This window comes from Dermochelys coriacea, chromosome 3, assembly GCF_009764565.3.
Source record: "Dermochelys coriacea isolate rDerCor1 chromosome 3, rDerCor1.pri.v4, whole genome shotgun sequence".
Lineage (NCBI taxonomy): Eukaryota > Metazoa > Chordata > Testudines > Dermochelyidae > Dermochelys > Dermochelys coriacea.
The window spans coordinates 74,508,661-74,534,393 of NC_050070.1; the positions used below are offsets into that span (position 1 = coordinate 74,508,661).

A 25,733-nucleotide genomic window follows, 5' to 3' on the forward strand; every position below is an offset into this window, starting at 1 on the left:
TGTGCAATCCCCTGGCATGAACACTCTTATTTAAGAATGCCTTATATCAATCTGTTACAGACTTAAGCTAAATAGACATAAAATGCTCTTAAACTGAAAAAGTACACACACACACACACACACACACACACACACAGTTAAATTGGTACATTTTTCTCCCAGGGAAAAGACCTTAGGTTAGACAGGGACCAAGCAACATATGGCATTTTTACCTCTGTTTGGTCATAACTTCTGCCAAGCAGGATTATACAGTATGATCATAAAAATTCCTGACTACATTAGCATTCCAAAGAAAAGCCCTAACCTGGTATTTTAAAAGCAGTTTTTCATTAAGATTTTAAGACCTACACAGAAAGATACATATATATACACATATATAACACAGAAAGTGCTCTCCAATAATACCTGCTTGGTTGTAAATATAGCACACTTCACTTTTCACACTTCATGAAACCTAAGAAAAAGTTATGTAAGTAACTTCACACACACACACACACTTCACTGACAGATATAAAGCAGAAGTCAAAACATTTTATAAATCAAATTCCAGTCTAAGGTATGTCTTCACATACCTGCATTATTTTCCCATTTCACTAAGGCTTCCTTTCTGTAAATATCAGGTCCAGATATGTGTAACATATTGCACATGGAGCACCTTTGCTGCCCAGTGGCCAGAATCTCAAAGTACCAATCAGTACAAAATACGAATATATACAAGAACACTGTATATTGTAGATATAGACACTTCATCAAGTGTGTACTGCTAAAACTACATTTCAATACAACTTTTAGAATATTATAACATACACATTTTCACCTGTTAAAACTAGTCATTCTGAAATAGATTTTAATCTTAAATGAGTCAAAAGTATAAGACCATTGCAGAGAAACTAAAGGAACTCTTTGCACCAGTCTTTACAGCTGAGGATGTGAGGGAGATTCCCACACCTGAGAGTCATTCTTTTTAGGTGACAAATCTGAGGAACTGTCCCAGATTGAGGTGTCATTCGAGGAGATTTTGGAACAAACTGATAAACTAAACGGTAGTAAGTCACCAGGACCAGATGGTATTTACCCAAGAGTTCTGAAGTAAAATGTGAAATTGCAGAACTACTAACAATAGACTGTAATCTATCATTTAAATCAGCTTCTGTACCAAATGACTGGAGAATAGCTAACGTGATGCCAATTTTTTAGAAAGGGCTCCAGAGGCGATCCTGGCAATTATAGGCCCGTAAACTTGACTTCAGTACCAGGAAAACTGGTTGAAACTATAGCAAAAGAACAAAATTGTCAGACACATAGATGAACATAATTTGTTGGGGAAGAGTCAACATGTTTTTTTGTAAGGGGAAACCAGACCTCACCAATCTACTAGAATTCTTTGAGGGGGTCAACAAGCATGTGGAAAAGGGGGATCCAGTGGATATAGTGTTCTTAGATTTTGAGAAAGCCTTTGACAAGGTCCATCACCCAAGGCTCTTAAGCGAACTAAACTGTCATGGGATAACAGGGAAGGTCCTCTTATGGACTGATAACTGGTTAAAAGATAGGAAACAAAGGATAAGAATAAATGGTCAGTTTTCAGAATGGAGAGAGGTAAATAGTGATGTTCGCGGGGGTCTATACTGCGCCCAATCCTATTCAACATATTCATAAATGATCTGGAAAAAGGGGCAAAAGTGAGGGGGCAAAATTTGCAGATGATACAAAACTACTCAAGATAGTTAAGTCCCAGGCAGACTGCGAAGAGCTACAAAAGGAGCTCACAAAACCGGGTGACCGGGCAACAAAATGGGAGATGAAATTCAATGTTGATAAATGCAAAGCAATGCATACTAGAAAACAATCCCAACTATACATATAAAATTATGGAGTCTAAATTAACTATTATCACTCAAGAAAGAGATCTTGGAGTCATTGTGGATAGTTCTCTGAAAACATCCACTCAATGTGCATTGACAGTCAAAAAAGTTAACAGAATGCTGGGAATAATTAAGAAAGGGATAGATAATCAAACAGGAAATATCCTATTGCCTCTTTATAAATCCAAGGTATGCCCACATCTGGAATACTGCATGCAGATGTGGTCGCCCCATCTCAAAAAAGATATATTGAATATATATATATTGAAATTGGAAAAGGTTCAGAAAAGAGCAACAAAAATGTTAGAGGTATGGAACAGCTGTCATATGAGGAGAGATTAAGAAGACTGGGACTTTTCATCTTGGAAAAGAGATGACTAAGGGGGGATATGATTAAGGTCTATAAAATCATGACTGGTGTGGAGAAAGTAAATAAGGAAGTGTTAATTACTCCTTCTCATAACACAAGAACTAAGGGGCACCAAATGAAATTAATAGGCAGCAGATTTAAAACACACAAAAGGAAGTATTTTGTTACACAAAGCACAGTAAACCTGTGGCACTCCTTGCCAGAGGATGTTGTGAAGGCCAAGACTATAACAGGATTAAAAAAAGAACTAGGTAAGTTCATGGAGGCTATTAGCCAGGGTGGACAGGGATGGTACCCCTAGCTCAGGGGCAGGCAAATTTTTTGGCCTGAAGGCCGCATTGGGTTTCGGAAATTGTATGGAGGACCAGTTAGGGAAGGCTGGGCCTCCCCAAACAGCCAGACGTGGCCTGGCTGCCGCCCCTTATTCCCCCCACCGCACAGCACAGAGCAACAGATCAAGCCGGGCTCTGCAGCTGCACTGCCCCAGAGTCTCGCAGCCCCAACACCCAGAGCATTGCGCTGACGGGGCAATGAGCTGAGGCTGTGGGGGAGGGGCCGGGGGCTAGCCTCCCAAGCCAGGAGCTCAGGAACCAGGAAGGAGAGTCCCGCAGGCTAAATGTGGCCCGCAGGCCTTAGTTTGCCCATCTCTGCCCCAGCTTCTGTTTGCTAGAAGTTCGGAATAGGTGACGGGCTGGATCACCTGATGATTACCTATTCTGTTCATTTCCTCTGGGGCACCTGGCACTGGCCACTGTCGGAAGACAGGATATTGGACTAGATGGATCTTTGGTCTGACCCAGAATGGCCGTTCTTATGTTCTTAAAGTAAAAGTCTTAGAATAAATAAAGAGCAAAGTCTTGTTATCTTTTTTATAATTTTAACATGTTTTTACTAGGGTTGTAAATTAATCACAGTTAACTCGCAATTAACTCAAAAAAATTAATTGTGATTAAAAAAATTAATCGTGATTAATCACACTTAACAATAGAATACCAATTTAAATGTATTAAATATTTTGGATGTTTTTCTACATTTTCAATATTGATTTCAATTACAACACAGAATGCAAAGTGCACAGTGCTCACTTTATATTATTTTTTATTACAAGTATATGCACTGTAAAAATGATAAACAAAAGAAAATAGTATTTTTCAATTCATGTCATACAAGTACTGAGGAGCAATCTCTTTACTGTGAAAGTGTAACTTACAAATGCAGATTTTTTTTGGTTACCTAACTGTACTCAAAAAACACAGTGTAAAACTTGAGCACCTACAAGTCCACTCAGTCCTACTTCTTATTCTGCAAATCACTACGACAAACAAGTTTGTTTATATTAACGGACGATACTGCTGTCTGCTTCTTACTTATAAATGTCACCTGAAAGTGAGAACAGGCATTTGCACAGCACTTGGTATGCCCCTTCATGCTTCAGCCACCATTCCAGAGGACATGCTTCCATGCTGATGATGCTCATTAAAAAAATAATGCGTCAATTAAATTTGTGACTGTACTACTTGGAGGGAGAATTGTATGTCTCCTGCTCTGTTTTACCTGCATTCTGCATATATTTCATGTTATAGCAATCTCAGATGATGACCCAGCACATGTTCGCAAAAAGAACAGGAGTACTTATGGCACCTTAGAGACTAACACATTTATTAGCTCGTAAGCTTTCATGGGCTACAGTCCACTTCATCGGATGCATTGAATGGAACATATAGTAATAAGATATATATTGTGACGGGGCAAGGCCAGATGGCTATGGAACAGTAGTGGGAGATGCATATATTAGCTTCAGGCTAAACAAATCCCTGGTACCAGGATAAGTGAAATGGCAGCTGCTCCAGGTCAATTAAGATACCTGGGGCCAATTAAGAACTTTCCAGAAGGCAGGGAGAAGGCTAGGTTGATTGGGACACCTGAAGCCAATAAGGGGCTGGCTGAAACTAGTTAAAAGCCTCCCAGTTAGTCAGGTGGGAGTGCATGTCAGGAGCTGTGGGAAGAAGATGCGCGGTTGGAGAGGCTGAGTAGTACACACCATATCAGGTACAAGGAAGGAGGCCCTGAGGTAAGGGTGAAGTGGAGCTTGAAGAAGTGAGGGCTGCTATGGGGGAAGTAGCCCAGGGAATTGTACATGTCATGTTTCTAAAAGGTCAGCTACCATAGCTGATACTATTAGGGTCCCTGGGCTGGAGCCCAGAGTAGAGGGTGGGCCCGGGTTTCCCCCGCCCCACCTTTGCCCCTGACTAATCACTGAGACTGGGAGACAACAGAGACTGTGCAAAGAAGGATAACTTCTCCTCACCTCCCTCGCTGGCTTATGATGAAAATGGCTCAGTAGACTGTGACCCTTGTCTCTAGAGAAAGAAGGGTTACGTGGAGGGTCACAGTGAGCCTCTGAGGCTAGCGAAATCCGCCAGGAAACGCGGGACCCATGGAGGCAAGGACAGAGCTTTGTCACAATATACATACAGAGAAGGTGGAAGTTGCAATACAAATTATAAGAGGCTAATTAATTAAGATGAGCTATTATCAGCAGGAGGAAAAAAAAACATTTGTAGTGATAATCAAGATGGCCCATTTAGACAGTTGACAAGGTGTGAGGACACTTAACATGGGGAAATAGATTCAATACGTGTAATGACGCAGCCACTCCCAGTCTCTATTCAAACCCAAATTAATGGTATCTAGTTTGCATATTAATTCAAGCTAAGCAGTTTCTCGTTGGAGTCTGTTTCTGAAGCTTTTCTGTTGCAAAATTGCCACCTTTAAGTATGTTACTGAGTGACCAGAGAGGTTGAAGCGTTCTCCTACCAGTTTTTGAATGTTATGATTCTTGACATCAGATTTGTGTGCATTTATTCTTTTGCATAGACTGTCCGGTTTGGCCAATGTACATGGCAGAGGGGCATTACTGGCACATGATGGCAAATATCATATTGGTAGATGTGCAGGTGAACGAGCCCCTGATGGCATGGCTAATGTGAGTAAGTTCCAGGATGGTGTCACTTGAATAAATATGTGGACAGAGTTCGCATCGGGCTTTGTTGCAAGCATAGGTTCCTGGGTTAGTGTTTTTGTTATGTAGTGGCTGTCTGTAAGCAAGGACTGGTCTGTCTCCCAAGAGCTGTGAGAGTCAGGGATCATTTTTCAGGATAGGTTGTAAATCTTTGATGATTTGTTAGTCTTTAAGATGCCACAAGTACTCCTGTTCTTTTTACGGATACCGACTAACATGGCTGCTACTCTGAAACCAGTACACATTCATTTTAAGAACACTTTCACAGCAGATTGGACAAAACGGAAAGAAGGTACTGATGTGAGATTTATAAAAATAGCTAAGGCACTCGACCCATAGTTTAAGAATCTGGAATGCCATCCAAAATCTGAGGGGGACAAGGTGTGAAGTATGCTTTAGAAGTTTTAAAAGAGCAACACACTGATGCGGAAACTACAGAATCCAAACTACCAAAAAAGAAAATCACACTTCTGATGGCGGCATCTGACTCAGATGATAAAAATGAACATACGTCAGTCCGCACTGCTTTGGATCATTATCAAGCAGAACCCATTATCAGCATGGATGCATGTCCTCTGGAATGGTGGTTAAAGCATGAAGGGGAAATATGAACCTTTAGCGCATCTGGCATGTAAATACTTTGCAACGCAAGCTACAACAGTGCCATGCGAACACCTGTTTTCACTTTCAGGTGACACTGTAAACAAGAAGCAGGAAGCATTATCTCCTGAAAATTGTAACTAAACTTGTTTGTCTGAGTGACTGGCTCACCAAGAAGTAGGACTGAGTGGACTTGTAGGCTCTAAAGTTTTACATTGTTTTATTTTTGAATGCAGCTTGTGTTTTGTTTTGTTTTTTTACATAATTCTACATGAGTAAGTTCAACTTTCATGATAAAGAGATTGCAGTACAATACTTGAATGAGGTGAATCGAAAAAAATTTTTACAGTGCAAATATTTGAAATAAAAAATATAAAGTGAGCACTGTGCACTTTGCATTTGTGTTGTAATTGAGAGTAATATATTTGAAAATGTAGTAAACTTCCACAAATATTTAAAAATAAATGGTATTCTATTGTTGTTTAACAGCACGATTAAGCACAATTAATTTTTTTAATCGCTTGATAGCCCTAGTTTTCACATAGCTCAGAAGCTTCAAACTAAATACTTCCTTATCACAATTTTCCCTATCAAACACATGAACTCACACTAGTTTGTTGTAGGTGTGCTTATGCATGCTAGGCTTCTGGCACTATTTTTTGTTTTTCTGATTTTTTTTTTTAAAGGTGAAAGAAATTAATAGACCAATGCTGCAAGCTGCTTAATGTCCCAGAACTCTTCAAAGAATATTTCATGCAAGCAGCAGCATCCCAAGGGAGCAAAGTCAGAAGGTATATTCACAGGTAGCATACATATAAACAGTACATGTATGAAGAGAGATTTCATTCAGATTTCTGCTTCACATCATCATCTAGTCCATGGGTTTCATGATCCAACTAAATTACTTTTGTGAGTAAGGCAGCTTTTGTCAAAGGAGTTAGAAGTGAGGGAGGTCAATGTCAGTAGTTTTAAGTACAGGGTTTTAAGTAACTGGTACAGATTGGCAGAAAATGAAGGAAGTGGGAAGTCAAGTTTACAGCCTCTACTAATCTCCAAAAAACTAATGCGAGAAAAAAAAAAGTCCTTATTGAACCACTGAAATCATTAACAATTGTGTGAAGTTAAAACCCTTGTTTCACTCAGTTCTCTGTGTGTTGTTTGCCTGCTAGTCACTTTCCTCCATTAACAGACAAGCAAGTTCATATTCTCTTTTGCATTTGTGCAGATTCTTCTACTCTTTAAAAGGTCCCGTTTTCTTTAAACATGCAGATGCAAACATGCAGAGATGACATCCTTCCAAAGAGATTTTGGGGGTGTGCAGAAAAGAATTTGAGGGAAGTATTTATAGCAAGTGAAGGGTAAAGCTCAGTACTGTAGATGTGTGTATTCTCAAGCTACAGACCTTGTAAGCGTTCGCTATTTTATCTATAAAATCTTTGTTACTTCTCCCTCTCATACATGTGTAGGGCATAAACATGTATACACACATAAGTATACATACCCCTTTCCTATTTTGGGATGTTAAAAAGTTTAGGAATATCTTCACGGCTTTTCAACTCTTTTTATAACCCTCTGCCAAAACTACCAGTAGGAGGAGGCATTGATTCTAGCAGCAATGACTCCACACTGCAGAGTAGTTAGGAGCGAGCTTCATTCTTCTGTCATTATATAAGCAAGATGACACTGTTCTCTAATCCAGCCAAAGCTGATAAGTACCTGTCACTTCCTACATTTCAAATTCTAACATTGCAGCATCAAAGAGTTTTTACATTTCGATTTCTTTTGCTGGCAGCGGTCGGTAGCCTCTCATTCTCCCACGGTGTTCTAATGCAGCATTTGCACACCAGGGTTACTCCTAGCCTGAATAGCAGGTCATCCCCTACTCACTGAGCTCATCTGTGGCCCATGTGCTAGGCAATTTAGATCCAATCAGCCCTTATTTAGCTCAAGAGTAATGAGCAGCATAGTGACACAGACTTAAGCCTGACCCTCAGGACACTGCTCATCAAGCAGTAAAACTGTGACAAAATCATTCATCTTCCACCCGCTGGCAAAAAATAATACTCGCACTCACTGTATTACTTTTCAAGATATATAAAAAAAAGTCCTGAATTTTCATGATGTGAGACATTAATTTGCAGAAAGCTGAATTCCCTTAAATCCCCCTGTTGCTATGAGCTCACCAGGGGGAAATAGGCCTTAGGAGACTGAAATGGAATAAAGAAAATTGCTTCAGCTTTCTTTTCATTTTAAATAAGCCTTAAATCTGACAAGAGCTATCCTAAAAAGAGAAGAAATATATATACTGTAAGGTAAAAAAGAAAATCAAAATTAAGAGATTTAAATGCTACTTGCATTGAATATTTTTATTAGCAAAAATAGTTCTTTAACAACCCCAACAAAAAAAGCTTTTTTCCATACTACCAGCAGAGAATGAAAGAGGGAGAAGAGAAAGAAAAGTTCATTTGGGGAAAATACAGGTTCAAAAGTGAAACACTTCAACCAGAAAATAAATCTGCATTGATGTTCTTTAGGGAGTTCATATTTTTCTAAACAAATATTGGGTCCTAAGCAGCAGGACACCTGAAAATGATTTTGCATGTTTTGGGTGGGGTTTTTTTTGTTTTTTTTAAGAAAACGTATTTGGTGGATTTTATTCTTTCATAACAGTCAGTCTTGTATTGCTGACATATAGGCTACACACAAGCTTCTGTGAATTAGTTTTTACTAGAGAAAGTGAATGGAGTGGATAAAGGATGGAAGGATTTTTGAATTTGTAGCACTTGGTAAAGAGAAGCATATTTTCATAATTAATGTTAGACAGTACATCTGATTTTCCTTCACTTCAAATATTTACCATAGTTGGCATTACTTGGCTATCAACAATCCACAGCCGGGAAAAGCAACTCTAACAGATCCTCTGACCCCAGCAGTCTTTTCAGTTTATTTTAAAAGTAATTCCAAGGAAGATACTCTTCCATTACTGCACTAAAAGCAACTAATATGAACTTGATTTTAAGCAGTAGCTCTCTTATGATCTTCATCTACTCATTCAAAAGATGGATGCTAAATACTGGAAATAAATACTTATGAGATCCTAAAGCAAAGCTAGATAAAACAAGATTTAAAAACAAAAATTTTCCATATACCAAACAGTGGGTATATAGCTGCAATGCACTATATGAATCTCTTAAGCGATATTATATTCTGTACCTTATTTCATTCATCTGTATAATTACTCAGAGCTAAAGACATTCAATCAAAACTTCAGCTTGCGCCAGAGTTATCTTTGAGGAGCACAACACAATAGGGCAGAACTAAGTCTGCAATTTTATTTTGGAGTCAAAATGTTCCACTCAAAATAACTCACACACAAAACACCTGAAATGACTTCAAGCCCAAACAAAGCAAAAAGAGTGAGAAATAAAATTCATTTTTAATAACCAGAACCACACCTTGAAGTAGCATACTGACATTGAAATTAGCTATGGATAACTTGCCTACAACCAGTGTTTACAGAGCAATCTGCTAAACATTTATTAGAAAGAATTTAGATACACCACACCTTTTAGACATGCTCTGATTTCTAAAATATAAACTTGTTCAATTTCAGTGCTCTGAGGCATTTAGTCACTGAATTTACTTTCTTGTAAGTTAATAAAAATAACTGAGATTTGAATGAATACAATCAGTTAACTGCAGAAACACTAGGATTTTTATTTATTTATTTATTTTAGTCACTGGCGAAGTTAATAAAAGAACATTACCTTTCATACCCTCAATTCTGGGTTGCTTCATCATCATTTGTGTCTACACACCTGCAGTCATACACCAATTGGTCATCGTTATGTAGTGCAATAGCACGTCTGATACCGTGGCCCTGTTGTGCTACATGCATTGTACAAACACACAGTAAAGGGCAGCCCTTGTCCCGAAGAGTTTACAATCTAAAAAGCATGACAGACAAAGGAAGGATTGCTATTTCCATTTTCTACATAGGTAACGGAGGCAGAGAGAGATATTAAAATGATTTGTTCAAGGTCACATAGGAAGTTTGGCAGAGCTGGACGCTGACCCCACGTCTCCTGCATTCCAATACTGTGCTTTAATCACAAAGTTAGCTCTTCTGCTCTGGCTATTAGAACACCACAATCAAAAGTTCTAATGGTATTCCTGAGAGACAGTGTGCTAGGGTGAAGACCAATACCATTCTAAAATGGTTAAGGGTCTTTTCTCACTATAATTTTCAAAAGTTCAGCATTAGAAAAATATATTTTACAAAGACTAACACTGAAAACACCTAGGAAGGGAAAAAATACTTTTCTATTCTCTTCAAGAGCCTATTTATCCTGACTTGTATGATTACAGGGAGTGGGGAGAGACATTCCCCATGGGCTCAGAATGCTTCCAACAGGGCATTTGGATGGCAAAGCACAATACAAAAACCGCACAAACGAGTACATATTTCTATAGCAAAAATATGCTGGATTACCATTTCCATTGTGAATTTCTCATTCAACCTAAAGGGTTATGGTACACTACAATATAACTAATTGTAGAGATTTGTTATTTTGGCTACAGCCCAAATAGTAAGGCAACTTTAATAAAAAGAGAGACATCTGTACCTGACTGGTATTCATACAACGGTAAAGAGATTAAGACAGAAAAGCACGCAACTAAAGCCTTATCAGTCCACAATACATTTATATTAAGAAAATACATAATTCAAGCACTGTTTCCTTTGGCTCAGGGTGTACAGAACTGTGCATCAGAGCTATTAGGAACAGAAGCAGGGGAGAGTAGGGGGTGGAGGAAAGGACAGAGACAAAAAGAGAATGGACAGAACAAAGGAGGATGGTGACAAAGGGATCAGTATATAGTGTGAGGTAAAGTGGGAGCCAAAGTTTCTAACCTTGTGCATCTATGACGACAGCATTCTATTTTTACCGTCTCCTTAATAAAATACAGGCCAAGATTCATTCCAATTTAAGATAGCTTTTTCTGGCATAAACCAGGTCACTGATCCCCCAACAGACAAAAGTCTGCTGGGCAGGGGATGGCTGCAGTGGTGCAAGTCTCAATCCTCCATCCTATAAGGGCCCAGTGCTGCCTGAAAAACAGCTGGCACTGGCCTGGGAAGTGGTGTTGCCAGTGGGAATACTGGCTGCCCTCCACTCCAAAGCCATTCAAATGAAAACCCATCTTCTGAGACATTAGTGGATATCGTGATACATTTGAAAGTTTACACAGGTTATACAGTATGTAGGAATATTGACAAGGCATCTACCAGTGACACCAAACAGTTGTGGCAAAGGGACAACTGTATATGTATGTGCAAGACGTTACAGTGCCATACTAAACTAACCTATGAAATTTGTGCACTGAGATTTTCTGTAACATTTCTGATTTCTGATTCCTAAAAAGAAAAGGAGTACTTGTGGCACCTTAGAGACTAACAAATTTATTTGAGCATAAGCTTTCTGATTCCTGCCACTTTACCAGAGCATGAGAAATTGGCATACACATTTTCAAATCATGTACAATTATAAAGAATCATGTGGGTTATATATTATTTTATTTGGTTGGTGATTATTCTCAGGTCTTTCCTGGGAATCAGTAACAACAATCTCTTATTCTAAGCAAAGAGTATTAGAATTCAGCATTTGTATTACGATAGGACAAGCACTGTTATATCATAATCCCTGTTGTTACATGAGGCACAAAGTAAAACACAAAGATGAGATAATGAGAATACAATGCTCACCATAAAGTGATTCATCGTGACCAAGGAGATGAAATTTCATCAAATAAAGAATTTTTAAAATATTTAAAATTCTTCCACTACGTATGACAGCGGAGGGCTTCTGCCTCCGGAATGTGTTCCTTGTGCGTAGACACCAGAACACACATTCAGTAAGTTTTAGGCCTCTAACTCACTCTGTTCTTTATTTTAACAGCAGGGAATGGAGTTCTGTCAGATCCTGTTTTAAAGACTATTTCCTTGGTAATGTTTGTTTGTTTGTTTTAAATGATGCAGGACACTTGGATGCGTTGAGTTGGTGGGCACCATTATGAATATAAATATGCATGCTGCATGGTATGCATGCTGCATGCATGCTGCATACTTTTAAAGAAAAAGTAAGATATTTTGACAGGGTCTAAACCGGTTGACAGTGTTGTGAGGAAAAAAAGGGAAAAGGTTAATGTTTGTGACCGGAAGAAGAGCTCTGTGCATCTCAAAAGCATGTCTCTTTCACCAACAGAAGCGGGTCCAATAAAAGATATTTCCATACCAAACACAAACTTTAGAGAGATCCCAAATAAATACAGGAAGACTTCATCAGCACATTTTTAATTTAATGTACTCTACTTTTTTTCCTTAACGTATATGAATTACAGTCTCACAATCCCACCCCCATCCCACAATCAATATCAAGTTCTTGTTCTGTGAGATGCACTCATGGACCAGGACCCCTTTGTGCTAGGTGCTGTATTAACAAGTATTCTACCTGGGGCATCCTAATCACAACAGATCAAAAATTAATTACTAACAAAAACATAGCCATTCCCCGTCCACACACACAATACTCATCATATTTAATATTCTTAAACCCTCCCAAAATAGAAGAAAATATTGATATATGTGGAAGAGCCTACCACTTAAATACCATCTTCCACAGATAGACAGGAAACTGTTCCTATTACTTTTCTAGTGGACAGCACAATATGGAAAAGCCTGAAAAGCTTCAATTAAAAAAAAAAAATTAGAGGCAGTAGTGCAAAAAAGTAGTATCTGCTTTCCAACTCCTATTTAAGGAAAAAAGAAAATGAGCACTCTTACAGGACCTTGTATACAAGGTTTAGCCTCGAGCAAATTTTCATAGCGATGATACAAACCCTTGAAAATAAAGGTTTAGAACAGAAATGCTGACAGACCTTTAACCACAGCAGCATGAATGGCTATAAGTAAAGCACAGCTTTTGGCTACACCCCACTCTGCAAATGAAAGATTGCCAGGTTTACAATAACCTCAAATAGAAGTAATTGGGAAACCAGAAATGTGATTCCAGAAATGCAATGAGATAAGCTAAAGCGGATTGCTAAAACTATTTTACATTCTCAGCTTTAAATAGTGAAGCATTTGTTTAACATAACCAAGTCACTATTTTCATAATGCTTAATCAGCAATAAAGAATGCTCCCGTGAGCCATCATCTTGGGTTAGCAGAAAGTGGCATATGAAGTTATTATTTCCTAACAGCCTAGAGGGAGCCGCTTCTCTCTTTAATCAGTGATCTCACTTCCTCCCTACCTGTAAATTCTCTGTCATACAGTTATAAAACTGTTACACAGTACAATGTACAGAAAAATTACATTTATGCAAGGTTTGCTATCTTATTCCCACCTGGATTTTAAAACAGGAGAGATTGCTATAGCGAATCATTTCATTCTTTTCAAAGCCAGAGATGCAGCCAAGAATGAGTACCATCAATCTGGTTAACCTCTGCTTGGCACACAGAGATGCAAAGAAATATAGTGGTATAGTATTCAGACTGGGCTAAGTAATTACCATTTAGTTTTAATGTTATTTTCGTCCCATGAATGGAAGGGTGTTAATCTACCTTATTTATTTTTAGGGAACCCATTAAGCATAGGAGAGAAGCTCCATCAATATTTTACATTTCTCTTGCATCTTTCACCTGAGGATATCAAAATGATTTGCAAACATTAATGAAGCATGCCTCACAACATCCCTGTGAAGTAGCTAAGTAGGTATCATCAGCCCCATTTTCCATATGGGGCAACTGAAGCACAGGAGCACGGGGGGGGGTAAGACACTGATACCCTTTCTTATGTTGAGAAGTACCTTATTCCTCAAGTACTCCAATGATTTCCATGAGATTGCTTGAAGAATGACCATTCCACACCCTAAGCAGGGAGGCAGTTGTCTGGCTTGCCAGGGGAAAGGGTATACCTCTTTGAGAGGTAAAGGACACATCTCCCCAGGTGACCGGACTAGAAGGGCGGGGGGAAGAGTACATAGGGGGGTAAGCCATGAGGGAAAAGCCCTCTCTCATATCCAGATCAAGTGGAGCAGCACCTACCTTCTCCGCCTTGGAAACAGTGAAAGACCAGGTTTGGTCAGGATCCGCTGGGGGCACTGCGCTAGCCACTCCTTTCTCGGGGACTGGGAAAGATTTTCTCCCATTGCCAGACTGGCCAGGGCAAAGTGGGGGAAGGAGGTTCACCTTCCTCACAGAGGATAGTTTTCTCTTTTGGTTAATACACACAATATTTTTGAAGTCTCTAATTTATTCCAGTATATAAGCTCAACTGAACAGAAATGAGAAAACCTTTCTAATAAATCAACTGCACTTTATCTTTTTTCAAAAGCTGCCTGAAAAGCAGTTGACTTTGGATTTATAAGCTATTGACAGCTGCAGGCAAACTATCTAGACAGTAACAAAGTACCCCAGCTAAACAGAGATCTAGCATGCAGGTCAATTTTTTCTCACTATCCATAATGTGCATTTCTCACTGCCCCTTCTCCACAAATCTCAACCTCACAGGTCTCATGTAGTGGCAGATCAATAACTGTCTTATTATGGCTTGCAGTGGAATTATGGGGGAAATGTTTTTTCAGCCCTCCTAAAGCAGTTTTGGCTTTAAACTGAAGGACTACCTGCAAAGTGAATTAGTAGACAAAAATGTGTATTGCAGGAAGGGCAATTTGGATGTTCGAAACTACACCTACTACAATAAATCAAAGCAAAACTGATTATTTAGTGATAAAATAGGATTTCCTTCTTTCCATCAGACACTTTTTGACTCCATTTTCTGTGTTTTATTTCTAACTAGGTACTTACCTGGTGCATTGTTGCCTGAATGCCTAGGTGAAAAAATATGACTGGAAAATTAGAGAAGAGTGTGCAATATATAATTAAACGTTATTAATTGAGTAGAGGTTATAATTTTAAAAGAGGCCAAAAGCCAGAGAAATTTGGTATTTTCTCACAATGCTGTCCAAAAAAATGGAAAATAAAAAAGTTGGCCTACCATGGCATCAATTCAGAGCAAAGAAAAATATCTGGGATCTCACACCTCAGGATTGAAACAGCAGAGAAAGATTTTCTAAAGAGAGATTTGTGGATTGAAATTCAGAATTTAGTATGTAATTCAAAATCCTGCAGAGCCACCTCTTCAGTTTTGTTCAGTTTTATGAAGTTAATACTTCTAATTATAGACTCATAGACTTTAAGGCCAGCAGGGACCATCATGATCATCTAGTATGACCTCCCACACATTGCAGGACACAGAAACTCACCCACCCACTCCTGTAACAGACCCCTAACCTCTGGCTGAGTTACTGAAGTCCTCAAATCATGGTTTAAAATCTTCAAGTTCCAGAGAATCCACCATTAACACTAATTTAAACCATCAAGTGACTCGGGCCCCATGCTGTAGAGGAAGGCGAAAACTGCCCAGGGAGTTTCTCTCTGCCAATCTGAGCTGGGGGAAAATTCATTCCCAACCCCAAATATGGTGATCACTTAGACCCCTGAGCCTGTGGGCAAGACCCACCAGCTAAACACATGAGAAAGAATTTTCCGCAGTAAATCTGGAGCACTCCCCAAGCAGTTTCCCATCACCAGCGATTTGAGATATTTGCTGTTAACAGTTGCAGATCAGCTACATGCCATTGTAGGCAGACTCATCATACCATCCCCTCCATAAACTTATCTAGCTCAGTCTTGAAACTAGTTAAAGTTTTGTGCTCCCACTGCTCCCCTTGAAAGGTTGTTCCAGAATTTCACTCCTCCGATAGTTAGAAACCTTCATCTGAATTTCAAGCATAAAGTTGTTGATGACCCATTTATATCCATTTGTTCTTGTGTTGACACTGGTGCTTAACTTAAATAATTCCTCTCCCTCCCTGGTATTTATCCCTCTGATGTATTTATAGAGAGCAATCCTCTTTGGTGCACATTTTCCACCTCCCCTCTGCCAGGTCAGGATTGTTGCCTACAGCTGGGGAGTTTCTGGTTTTTAGTTTGACCGTTCCAAACTGTTTCCGGTTTGGAAAGCTATCAGTGCTCCCAGGAGGGATGGATTAGTAGGGATAACTGCAGGTCAGGCTAAACAAGCCAAGCTCTTTGAATCTCCTCTCATAAAGTAGGTTTTCCATTCCTTGGATCATCCTAGTAGCCCTTCTCAGCACCTGTAACAGTTTAAATTCATCTTTCTTAAACACTGGAGACCAGAACTGCATAAAGTATTCCAGATGAGGTCTCACCAGTGCCTTGTATAATGATACTAACACTTCCCTGTCTCTACTGGGACTGCATTAGCTTTTTTCACAGCCACATCACATTGGCTCATAGTCATCCTGTTATCAACAAATACACCCAGGTCTTTCTCTTCCTTTGTCCCTTCCAACTCGTACGTTCCCAGTTTATAGCAAAAATTCTTGTTGTTAGGCCCTAAATGCATGACCTTGCATTTTGCACTATTAAATTTCCTATTACTCCAGTTTACAAGATCATCCAGATCATTTTGTATGATATTCTGGACCTCCTTGGCAATATGACCAAACTTTGTGTCATCCACAAATTTTATTAGCATACTCCCAACTTTTTGTGCCATTGTTGGTAATAACAATGTTAAATAAGATTGGTCTCAAGATCAATCCCCGAGTAACTCCACTAGTAACCTCCCTCCAGCCTGACAGTTCACTTCTCAGTATGACCCATTGTAGTCTCCCCTTTAACCAGTTCCTTATGTACCTTTCAATTCTCATAGTAATCCCCATCTTCTCCAATTTAACTAATAATTTCCCATGTGGAACTGTATCAAATGCCTTACTTAAATCCAGGTAGATTAGATCTGCTGCATTTCCTTTCTCTAAAAAAATCAGTTGTCTTCTCAAAGAAGGAAATCAGGCTGATCTGGCATGATCTACTTGTTGTAAAACCATGTTTATTTTATCTCAATTATTGTTCACCTCTATGTCCTTACCTTTGTCTTTCAAAATTTGTTCCAAGACCTTGCATATCGTTGAGGTCAAACTAACATGCCTGTAGTTTCCAGGATCCCTTTTTTCCCGTTCCTTAAAAATAGGAACTATTTTAGCAATTCTCTAGGGTCATAGAGTACAGCCTCCGAGTTTACAGATTCATTAAAAATCCTTGCTATTGATCTTGCAGTTTCATGTACCTGTTCCTTTAATATTCTTGGATGGAGATTATCTGGACCTCCCAATTTAGTCCCATTAAGCTCTTTGAGTTTGACCTTCACCTCAGATGTGGTCATTTTTACCTCCATATCCTCATTCCCATTAGCCACTCTGCCACTACCTCTAAGCTCTTCATTAGCCTGATTAAAAACGGAGGCAAAGTATTTGTTTAGGGGTTAGGCCATGCCTAGATTATCTTTAAACTCTACCATCCTCGGTGGTTAGTGGTCCCACTTCTTCTTTCCTTGTTTTCTTTTTGTTTATATGACTATAAAACCTTTCCCTATAGAAATTCTCTTTGCAAGGTCCAACTCTGCTTGACTTTTGACAGTTCTCACTTTATCCTTACACCTTCTGACCTCCAAGAGGTAGCTTTCCTTGCAGATCTATCCCATCTTCCATTCCTTGTTAGCTCTCTAGCTTTCTCTTAATCACCTGGTTGAGATGCTTGCTCATCCAGGTTGGTCTGTAACCCTTCCCTACGAATTTTTTCCCCTGGCCTGGGATGCAACCTTCAGATACTTTAAGTTAAAGTTACAGAAACTAATTCCAAGCATCCTTCACATTCAGATCCTTGAGTTCTTTGGCCCAGTCCACTTCCCTAACTAATTCCCTTAAATTTTTTAAGTTAGTCCTTTAGAAATCAAGGACCCTAGTTGAAGATCTATTTTTGATTATCCTTCCATTTAGTTTAAACTGAATTAGCATGTCACTCCAACCAAGGTTGTTCCTTACAACCAGTTCTTTTATCAGGTCCTCACTACTCACCAATACCAAATCTAAAATGGCATCACCTCTTATTGGTTCAACGACAATTTAGTGACAAACACAAAGCAAGATACCAGTCTGCGTTCATGATTTATCTGAATAACTTACTTGAGTCTGGACAGAACAACCTGCAGGAAGTTTAGGACCATGTTGAGTTCAGTTCCTCGACAAGCCGGGAGCAACATACTAAATCCATCGTTCAACAACTTTTCCTGGGAAAGGTTCAAGTGGCAGCTGGTCTCAAACACTTCTTGGACACCATCAATGTAAGTGGAGAGTGGTGTCCATAGATTTTGTTTGTGTGTGTGGTCATTCTTGGTTATCAAAAACTCCTTTGCCTTTTCACAGAAAGCATGTGAAAGTTTCTTAGCTAGAATGCTGATGTCCATGTTCTTCTCAATGTACATCAAAAGGAAGGCAAAGTAGCCTTTCCAAATGAGAGCTCTCTGAGAAGTGCTGATGGAGGTTGGGCTGAGAAAATCCAGGAGATCCAACACCCGACTTGCAATGTCCTCTGTCTCTGCAACAGCCGCTAACACAAGGAAAAGATTAAAGAAGTTCTGCAGCCCCACCTCTGACAGCTCTCGCATTCTTTTCTGATGGAACTTGGAATAAATTCTACAAATTAAAAAAAAAAAAAACACAAAAAAGTTTAAATTATGTTAAAGTATGTATCTTTCCATCTCCTTGAAGAGCTGTATTAGTCCCATTTTACACCTTTACTCTAGCTCCACACACTTACTTTAAGCAATTCTCCTCCATTTTAAATGTTTTCTTCTCTCCCCCATCCTTTTAACCTGTTTGCTACTGGAACAAATTAATTCCTTCCCTTCTTTTTCCCAATCCAGGATGCATCCAAAGGATTTCCAACTCATGGTGAAACCTAACCTTTCTCCCCATGTCAACTACTGCTGATGCAAGCTCCTAACCTCTAGCAGAAAGATTAGGAGATTAGCCAGTACTACTGGAACAATGCTTTGGCTCAGATGGTTTCCTTCATACCTTTCCCCCTTTCAGAACTGAACACAACACCATCAACTTAAGCTGGTACAGAACCATCAACCTGCATATTCAGTGGGGCCTCTCAGTTGCAGCATGTGTTACTAGTGCTCCAGATTCTGCACTGGATGCTGACTGGTTTTCAGATGGAGTTTAAGATGTTTGTTTTGACTTAAAAAGCCCACAATGGCTTGAGACCACCATACATGAGAAAATACCTCTTCTCCTATGCTACACTGCCACAGCTGTGATCAGACCTTTGTGCTTGATCCCCCTTGCTATAAAAGGGGCCGGGGTGGGGGGAGGTTCAGGGACTGTTGTCACAGCATTCTCTATTGGCACTTTTTTTCTTCAGAATGCTCACCCCCTCTTCCCAAAAATCTGGAATGACCCAAATACACTCATTTGTGTAGATTGCAATGCCCTTCCTGTTTGAGAGGACACTGACAAGGGCAGAGGCACTTGAGAGTGCAATTTCTATTTAGTGGGAAAGAGTGATGGGGGCTTTAAGATGCATTGGTCACATAATATGTGGCAAAGTAGCAAGAAGAAGTGCTGCTACTTTGCATATCCTGTATTTATGTATTCTTAATGTATGTCAAGAATGCCCTAGCTTTCATATAGAGAAAAGAATGCCCTAGCTTTCACATAGAGAGCTTTAACGTGGAGACTGTTAGACTGAACTCTAAAGAAATTTTACAATATTTTTCTTAAGATATGAGGGAACAAAGGACTCAGCATGGTTTGTTCAAATTTTTACTGTGTGTGATTAAAAAATACAGTATACTCTTCACCCTCCATTTATGACCAGTTCTACCCACAATAGTTAACTCCCATAAACACGAATTTCCGCCTATCCTTTCACCTGGAAAAATAGTTAGAAATGGTGTTGGGGTTTTAAAATCTAGCCACCAAAAATTATAGCAAATCCCATTAATGTTGTTTAGTAGTTAATTACTACTGACAGGCATTTATGTTTTTCATGCACCAATTAATGCTTGGTTAGCTGCTGAAAACAGAGTTCATCCCAAAATCATAGCTGTAGGCTGTTAAAATGTTGTTACTTGTATAATTGACTTATTCAAGGTTGGAATGATGAATGCTGGTTGAGCAGACTTGCACATGACTATTATTTTTCCCCCTCTTAAATTAAGGAATTAAAAAAGCAAGTTAAAATAAGAGAAATATTAAGTATAATTTTGTTTCAATAAAACGAACTGGTTAATTAAAATTACTAAATAAAACAAGACATTGATTCAGCAAACTTGAGAGCATTTTTTAAAACCCCTAAACTTTTTTGAATATAACAAGAGAAACACAGAAATGTGATATGTATAGCTTTGTATTGTGATAAACAAGGTAACTTTCCTTTCTGGTAACAAATGTACTGTATTCCAATAAAATCTTAATAAAGATATTGCATAAACACCCAGAACTTAATCTAATAGTTTGCTACACACAATAACAATACTAATCAATTTAGTTGTGGTCTGAAGTGAAAAACTACTTGTTTACAGGTTAAACCATTGTAAATGCAAGTCATTTGAAAAGTTATAGCACATTCACTGATCAGCAGAAGCAGAAGTTGTCGTTCTTCTTAAAATACAAGATTTGCAAGTTCACACACAAGTATATTAAATTAGAAAAACTAATGTTTCAGTTAACTATTTTTCATATGTCTTTGTACACAGTCTAATTATTACTTTATGGTTATTGCCATATTTCAAAACTCACAAAGTAAAACTAAAACCTCACAAAAAAGGAAACTTCAAAAGTGGAAAAGTTGAAAGGGCTATGAAAAAAAGAGATAAAAAAGGATATTATTGGAACCACTGATATACAGTACATACCAAGTTAAAAGATTACCATACCTTCCTTTAATTTGTTTCCAAGGGTGGGTTACGTTGTTCTCCATTGCTTCTTTCATCATTCGTGCCAAAATACAGAGAAAAATTAGGTAACTGTTGCTGGACTTATACAGGTCAGGGCTCTGCTGGTCAGAACAGCAGCTTTTCACCAATTTGAACATAGACAAAGGAGTTTTACTAACACTTGTCAGATCCTCTAGACCAAGCCATGGAATGGTGAAGGAACTATTCTGGAAGAAAAATAAAATAAAGGCAGGAAAGAACATTAAAGTGCTAAATAACTATGTAAATTCCTTCATACAAACAATAAAAGGGCATCTTCATGTCACTACTTCCACCCAGAACAAAACACACTGCTGCTGTGTACAGAACTTCTTTAGGAAATCTCACTTTTCTCAGCCCTGAGCACAAATGATAATGAAGGTCAATGCATCCCCAAACTTCCCCCATGATATCTGCTATATCTAGAATTTCAGATTTTCAAAAAGAATATTTTTTCTTACATGGTAGAAATTTATGGGACATTTCAACCCATGTTGAACTAAAACAGATTAGAACTTTTTCACAAACGTGATTGCTATTTCAGGTGGTTCAGAGCATAAAGTAATTTCTTAGATACAGAGCTGCACACTTGTAACTCTCTAGTTTTTCACATATGCATTCACTAACCAGATTCTTGCTGTAATACTCCCAGAGTATAGTGACAGTAGGTAGATTAAAGTCCCAGAAGCTACACAGAGTCAAACAGCACTGAAGATGCATTCGTATCTGTTGCTCTAAAACAGCAGCCTTATAAAAAAAATAAATGAAAAGATTGTTAATAAAAAAAACAAGCTAGATTACAAATAACTTCAAGACTTCCAGACTGCTGACAACCTTATTGTATAAATATTATTTCTAGTTATATATTTTTGAGTAAAAGCATTCACTATTATGAGCAGTAAGCTAGAAAATAATACCTGACAAATACAGGCATTGTCAGAGAGACAAGGTGAGTGAGGTAATATCCTTTATTAAACTAGCTTCTGTTGGTGAAAGAGACAGGCTTTCGAGCTTACAAAGAGCTCGTTTTCAGGTCTGGGAATGTACTCAGTATTACAGCTAAAAACAAGAAGAAAAGGAGTACTTGTGGCACCTTAGAGACTAACAAATTTATTTGAGCATAAGCTTTTGTGAGCTACAGCTCACTTCATCGGATGCTGTCAGTAGGTTTCCGGTATAGGGTGGTGTTTATGTGACCATCGCTTATTAGCACCTTAGTGTCCAGGAAGTGAAATAAGCGATGGTCACATAAACACCACCCTATACCGGAAACCTACTGACCGCTATTCCTACCTATATGCCTCTAGCTTTCATCCAGATCATACCACTCGATCCATTGTCTACAGCCAAGCGCTACGATATAACCGCATTTGCTCCAACCCCTCAGACAGAGACAAACACCTACAAGATCTCTATCATGCATTCCTACAACTACAATACCCACCTGCTGAAGTGAAGAAACAGATTGACAGAGCCAGAAGAGTACCCAGAAGTCACCTACTACAGGACAGGCCCAACAAAGAAAACAACAGAACGCCACTAGCCATCACCTTCAGCCCCCAACTAAAACCTCTCCAACGCATCATCAAGGATCTACAACCTATCCTGAAGGACGACCCATCACTCTCACAGATCTTGGGAGACAGACCAGTCCTTGCTTACAGACAGCCCCCCAATCTGAAGCAAATACTCACCAGCAACCACACACCACGCAACAGAACCACTAACCCAGGAACCTATCCTTGACAACAAAGCCCGTTGCCAACTCTGTCCACATATCTATTCAGGGGATACCATCATAGGGCCTAATCACATCAGCCACACTATCAGAGGCTCGTTCACCTGCGCATCTACCAATGTGATATATGCCATCATGTGCCAGCAATGCCCCTCTGCCATGTACATTGGCCAAACTGGACAGTCTCTACGTAAAAGAATGAATGGACACAAATCAGACATCAAGAATTATAACATTCAAAAACCAGTTGGAGAACACTTCAATCTCTCTGGTCACTCGATCACAGACCTAAGAGTGGCTATACTTCAACAAAAAAGCTTCAAAAACAGACTCCAACGAGAGACTGCTGAATTGGAATTAATTTACAAACTGGATACAATTAACTTAGGCTTGAATAGAGACTGGGAATGGATGAGTCATTACACAAAGTAAAACTATTTCCCCATGGTATTTCTCCCTCCCACCCCCACCCCCCCACTGTTCCTCTGATATTCTTGTTAACTGCTGGAATTAGCCTACCTTGCTTGTCACCATGAAAGGTTTTCCTCCTTTCCCCCCCCTGCTGCTGGTGATGGCTTATCTTAAGTGATCACTCTCCTTACAGTGTGTATGATAAACCCATTGTTTCATGTTCTCTGTGTGTGTGTGTGTGTGTGTGTGTATATAAATCTCTCCTCTGCTTTTTCCACCAAATGCATCCGATGAAGTGAGCTGTAGCTCACGAAAGCTTATGCTCTAATAAATTTGTTAGTCTCTAAGGTGCCACGGGTACTCCTTTTCTTTTTGCGAATACAGACTAACACGGCTGCTACTCTGAAACACAGCTGATAGTGTTTTTGTCTTCTCATTTTTCTGTGAGAGTTCATTCAAGAGCATAGTGATTGTCCGGCTTCACCCACACAGTTGTTAATGGGGCATTCAATGCACTGGATGAGGTGCACACCACATTTTGTAATAAGCATGTATAGGATCCATGATCTTGAAAATTGTGCTGTGGAGGGTGTTGATCATTGTAGCAGTGCAGATATATCGTCTGCAGTTTTTGCATCTGTTGCTCTGGCAAGGTCTGGTGTCACACTGAGCTGGTGGGTTGGTCTGTGGGGAGCTTGCTTCTGATGATGAGCTTGGAGAGGCGGGGGTGGTTCTTTGAAGGCCAGAAAAGGGGCTTCAAGAAAGATTTTTTTCAGGGTGGGGTTCCCATCGAGTATGAGTTGTATTTGTTTGAGAACATTCCCGTATGAATTCCAGTGGACGGGCGGGAGGTGACAGCAAAGGATGTGTGGTCAAAGGGGATTTTATTTCTGTAATGAAGCAGGTTCTCTCAGGGTATGTGGGTAGCCCATTCCAAGACGCAATCTACTTTTCTGTTGGAGTGTCATTGTTTGATGAAAGCGGTTTTAAGCATGTTAAGGTGTATATCCCAGACTTTCTCCTTGGAGCATATTCTGTGAGAGTTAAGGCTGCTCTACACTAGAAAATTAGGCAAGTTTAACTGAGTGAGTCAGGCATGTGAAAAATCCACACCCCTGAGCAGTGTAGTTAAACCACTGAGTAATGTGACAAAGTGATGTGTGGCCTAGCTACTGATAAGCAGCAGCTAGGGAACAGCTAATCTAAAGGGACTGTTACTTTCTCCGTTGCCAATAACTTAATATTACATTTTGCAGCATATGTTACTGCTGCTCCAAACAGGAGGCACTTCCCTCTCTGCAGCATGTCCGCAGAAGAACCATGTTCATGAGAAGATTGGGGGCTTGCCACTGTTACGATGGCAGTGATCCCCTGACCTGTGAGGTTTCAATATCCCTACTACCTCTGTTGCAAAGAAGGGAGCTTTCTGTTTATTTACCACTTCCAAGATTCCACCCAGATTTGGGCCATAGCAAAGAAAGAAAAAAACAAAATTATTAACACATTGACAAGTCCAGCCTGAAATTCTGGTAATTGTGAGATTACAGTGAAATTGTTCTATAAATGTAGGGATGTCACTACAAAAGGATTCCACTGCATATTTTTAAGTGACCAAACTCATGCAATATTAAGAATAATTAAAGGAGCTATGGGGGGGAAAAAAGAAGCAATAAAAGAGTACCCCCCTGAAGGGGGGGTTCCAAAAGAGGATGGTGCTAGGCTGTTTTCAGTGGAAACAGATGACAGAACAAGGAGCAATGGTCTCAAGCTGGAGTGGGCGAGGTCTCGGTTGAATATTAGGAAACACTATTTCACTAGGAGGGTGGTGAAGCACTGGAATGGGTTACCTAGGGAGGTGGTGGAATCTCCATCCTTACAGATTTTTAAGGCCCGGCTTGACTGGGATGATTTAGTTGGGGTTGGTCCTGCTTTGAGCAGGGGGTTGGACTAGATGACCTCCTGAGGTCTCTTCCAACCCTAATCTTCTATGATTCTATGAATTCAGGACCAGCCTTACTATCTGAGGCTTGAAATATCTTGCTGGGGAAGAAGAGAAATGCCTGCTCATCCCACAGATAAAGGTCATGGAGTTATTTCCTCCAATTCCAGTCCCACTGCCAGTCCTTGCATTACATAGAATGCGTAGCCCAAGTAGCTAGTGGTTTTTCTTGGGCGTCAGACCAGCCCCATTCAACCTGTAATGCTAAGGTAGCAATGCAGATTAAAACTCATTAAGTCATACTTGACTCCCTGAATCAATACATTCCTGGAGGAAAATATTATTTGCCACATTTTATTAGAACAGTGTGAGCAATCAAAGAAATCATTTGCAATAGACTCAAATTCTGTCTGCCTTCTCTTCGTATGTGCAATGAATATAGGATGCATGGTCACCTGGCAGACTTTACAAAATAGCATATTTCTAAAATAAATTAAAGGGTGAAGCAGGATTTTCATCTGTAAATAGGACACACACTACCATTTATATATGAAAGCATGTGAAATCCGCCACAAATGTTTGCATTTTACTTCAGTGAGCCCAACATAGAAAATTTTGGGGAAAATACTTTGTGAATTTATTAAGTATAAGAATATACTACAGCTAAAGACTTCCCAATTTTTGTTTTTACATTTAATATAATTTTACACATTAACCAATAATTTGCTAACCAATAACCATAAAAGACGACCTTGAGATAAATCTAATCTGAAAACTAAGATTCTTCAAACCATAATAGTTTCCAATGTCTCCTCTGTCTAAAGAAGAGTGAAAGTGGGTATCCTGCATATAAACATCAAGAATCACAACAGGCCATGG

At 39.3% G+C, this 25,733-nt stretch overlaps 1 protein-coding gene across 10 annotated transcripts in view; it reads right to left on the reverse strand.

The window, feature by feature from the left end:
* Positions 1 to 25,733, reverse strand: part of MMS22L (MMS22 like, DNA repair protein) — a 143,101-nt gene that overhangs the window by 70,895 nt on the left and 46,473 nt on the right. For all 10 annotated transcript variants that reach the window (XR_006279874.1, XR_006279875.1, XM_038395799.1 and 7 more), the window contains 3 exons: positions 21,394 to 21,513; positions 20,728 to 20,954; positions 17,966 to 18,475 (listed from right to left, as the gene is read on the reverse strand). Coding sequence is in view for 8 of the 10 variants with exons in the window: in XM_038395799.1 (XP_038251727.1) it covers positions 17,966 to 18,475; positions 20,728 to 20,954; positions 21,394 to 21,513 (857 nt within the window). In the remaining 2 variants the exon portion in view is untranslated. The remainder of the gene's footprint in view (positions 1 to 17,965; positions 18,476 to 20,727; positions 20,955 to 21,393; positions 21,514 to 25,733) is intronic.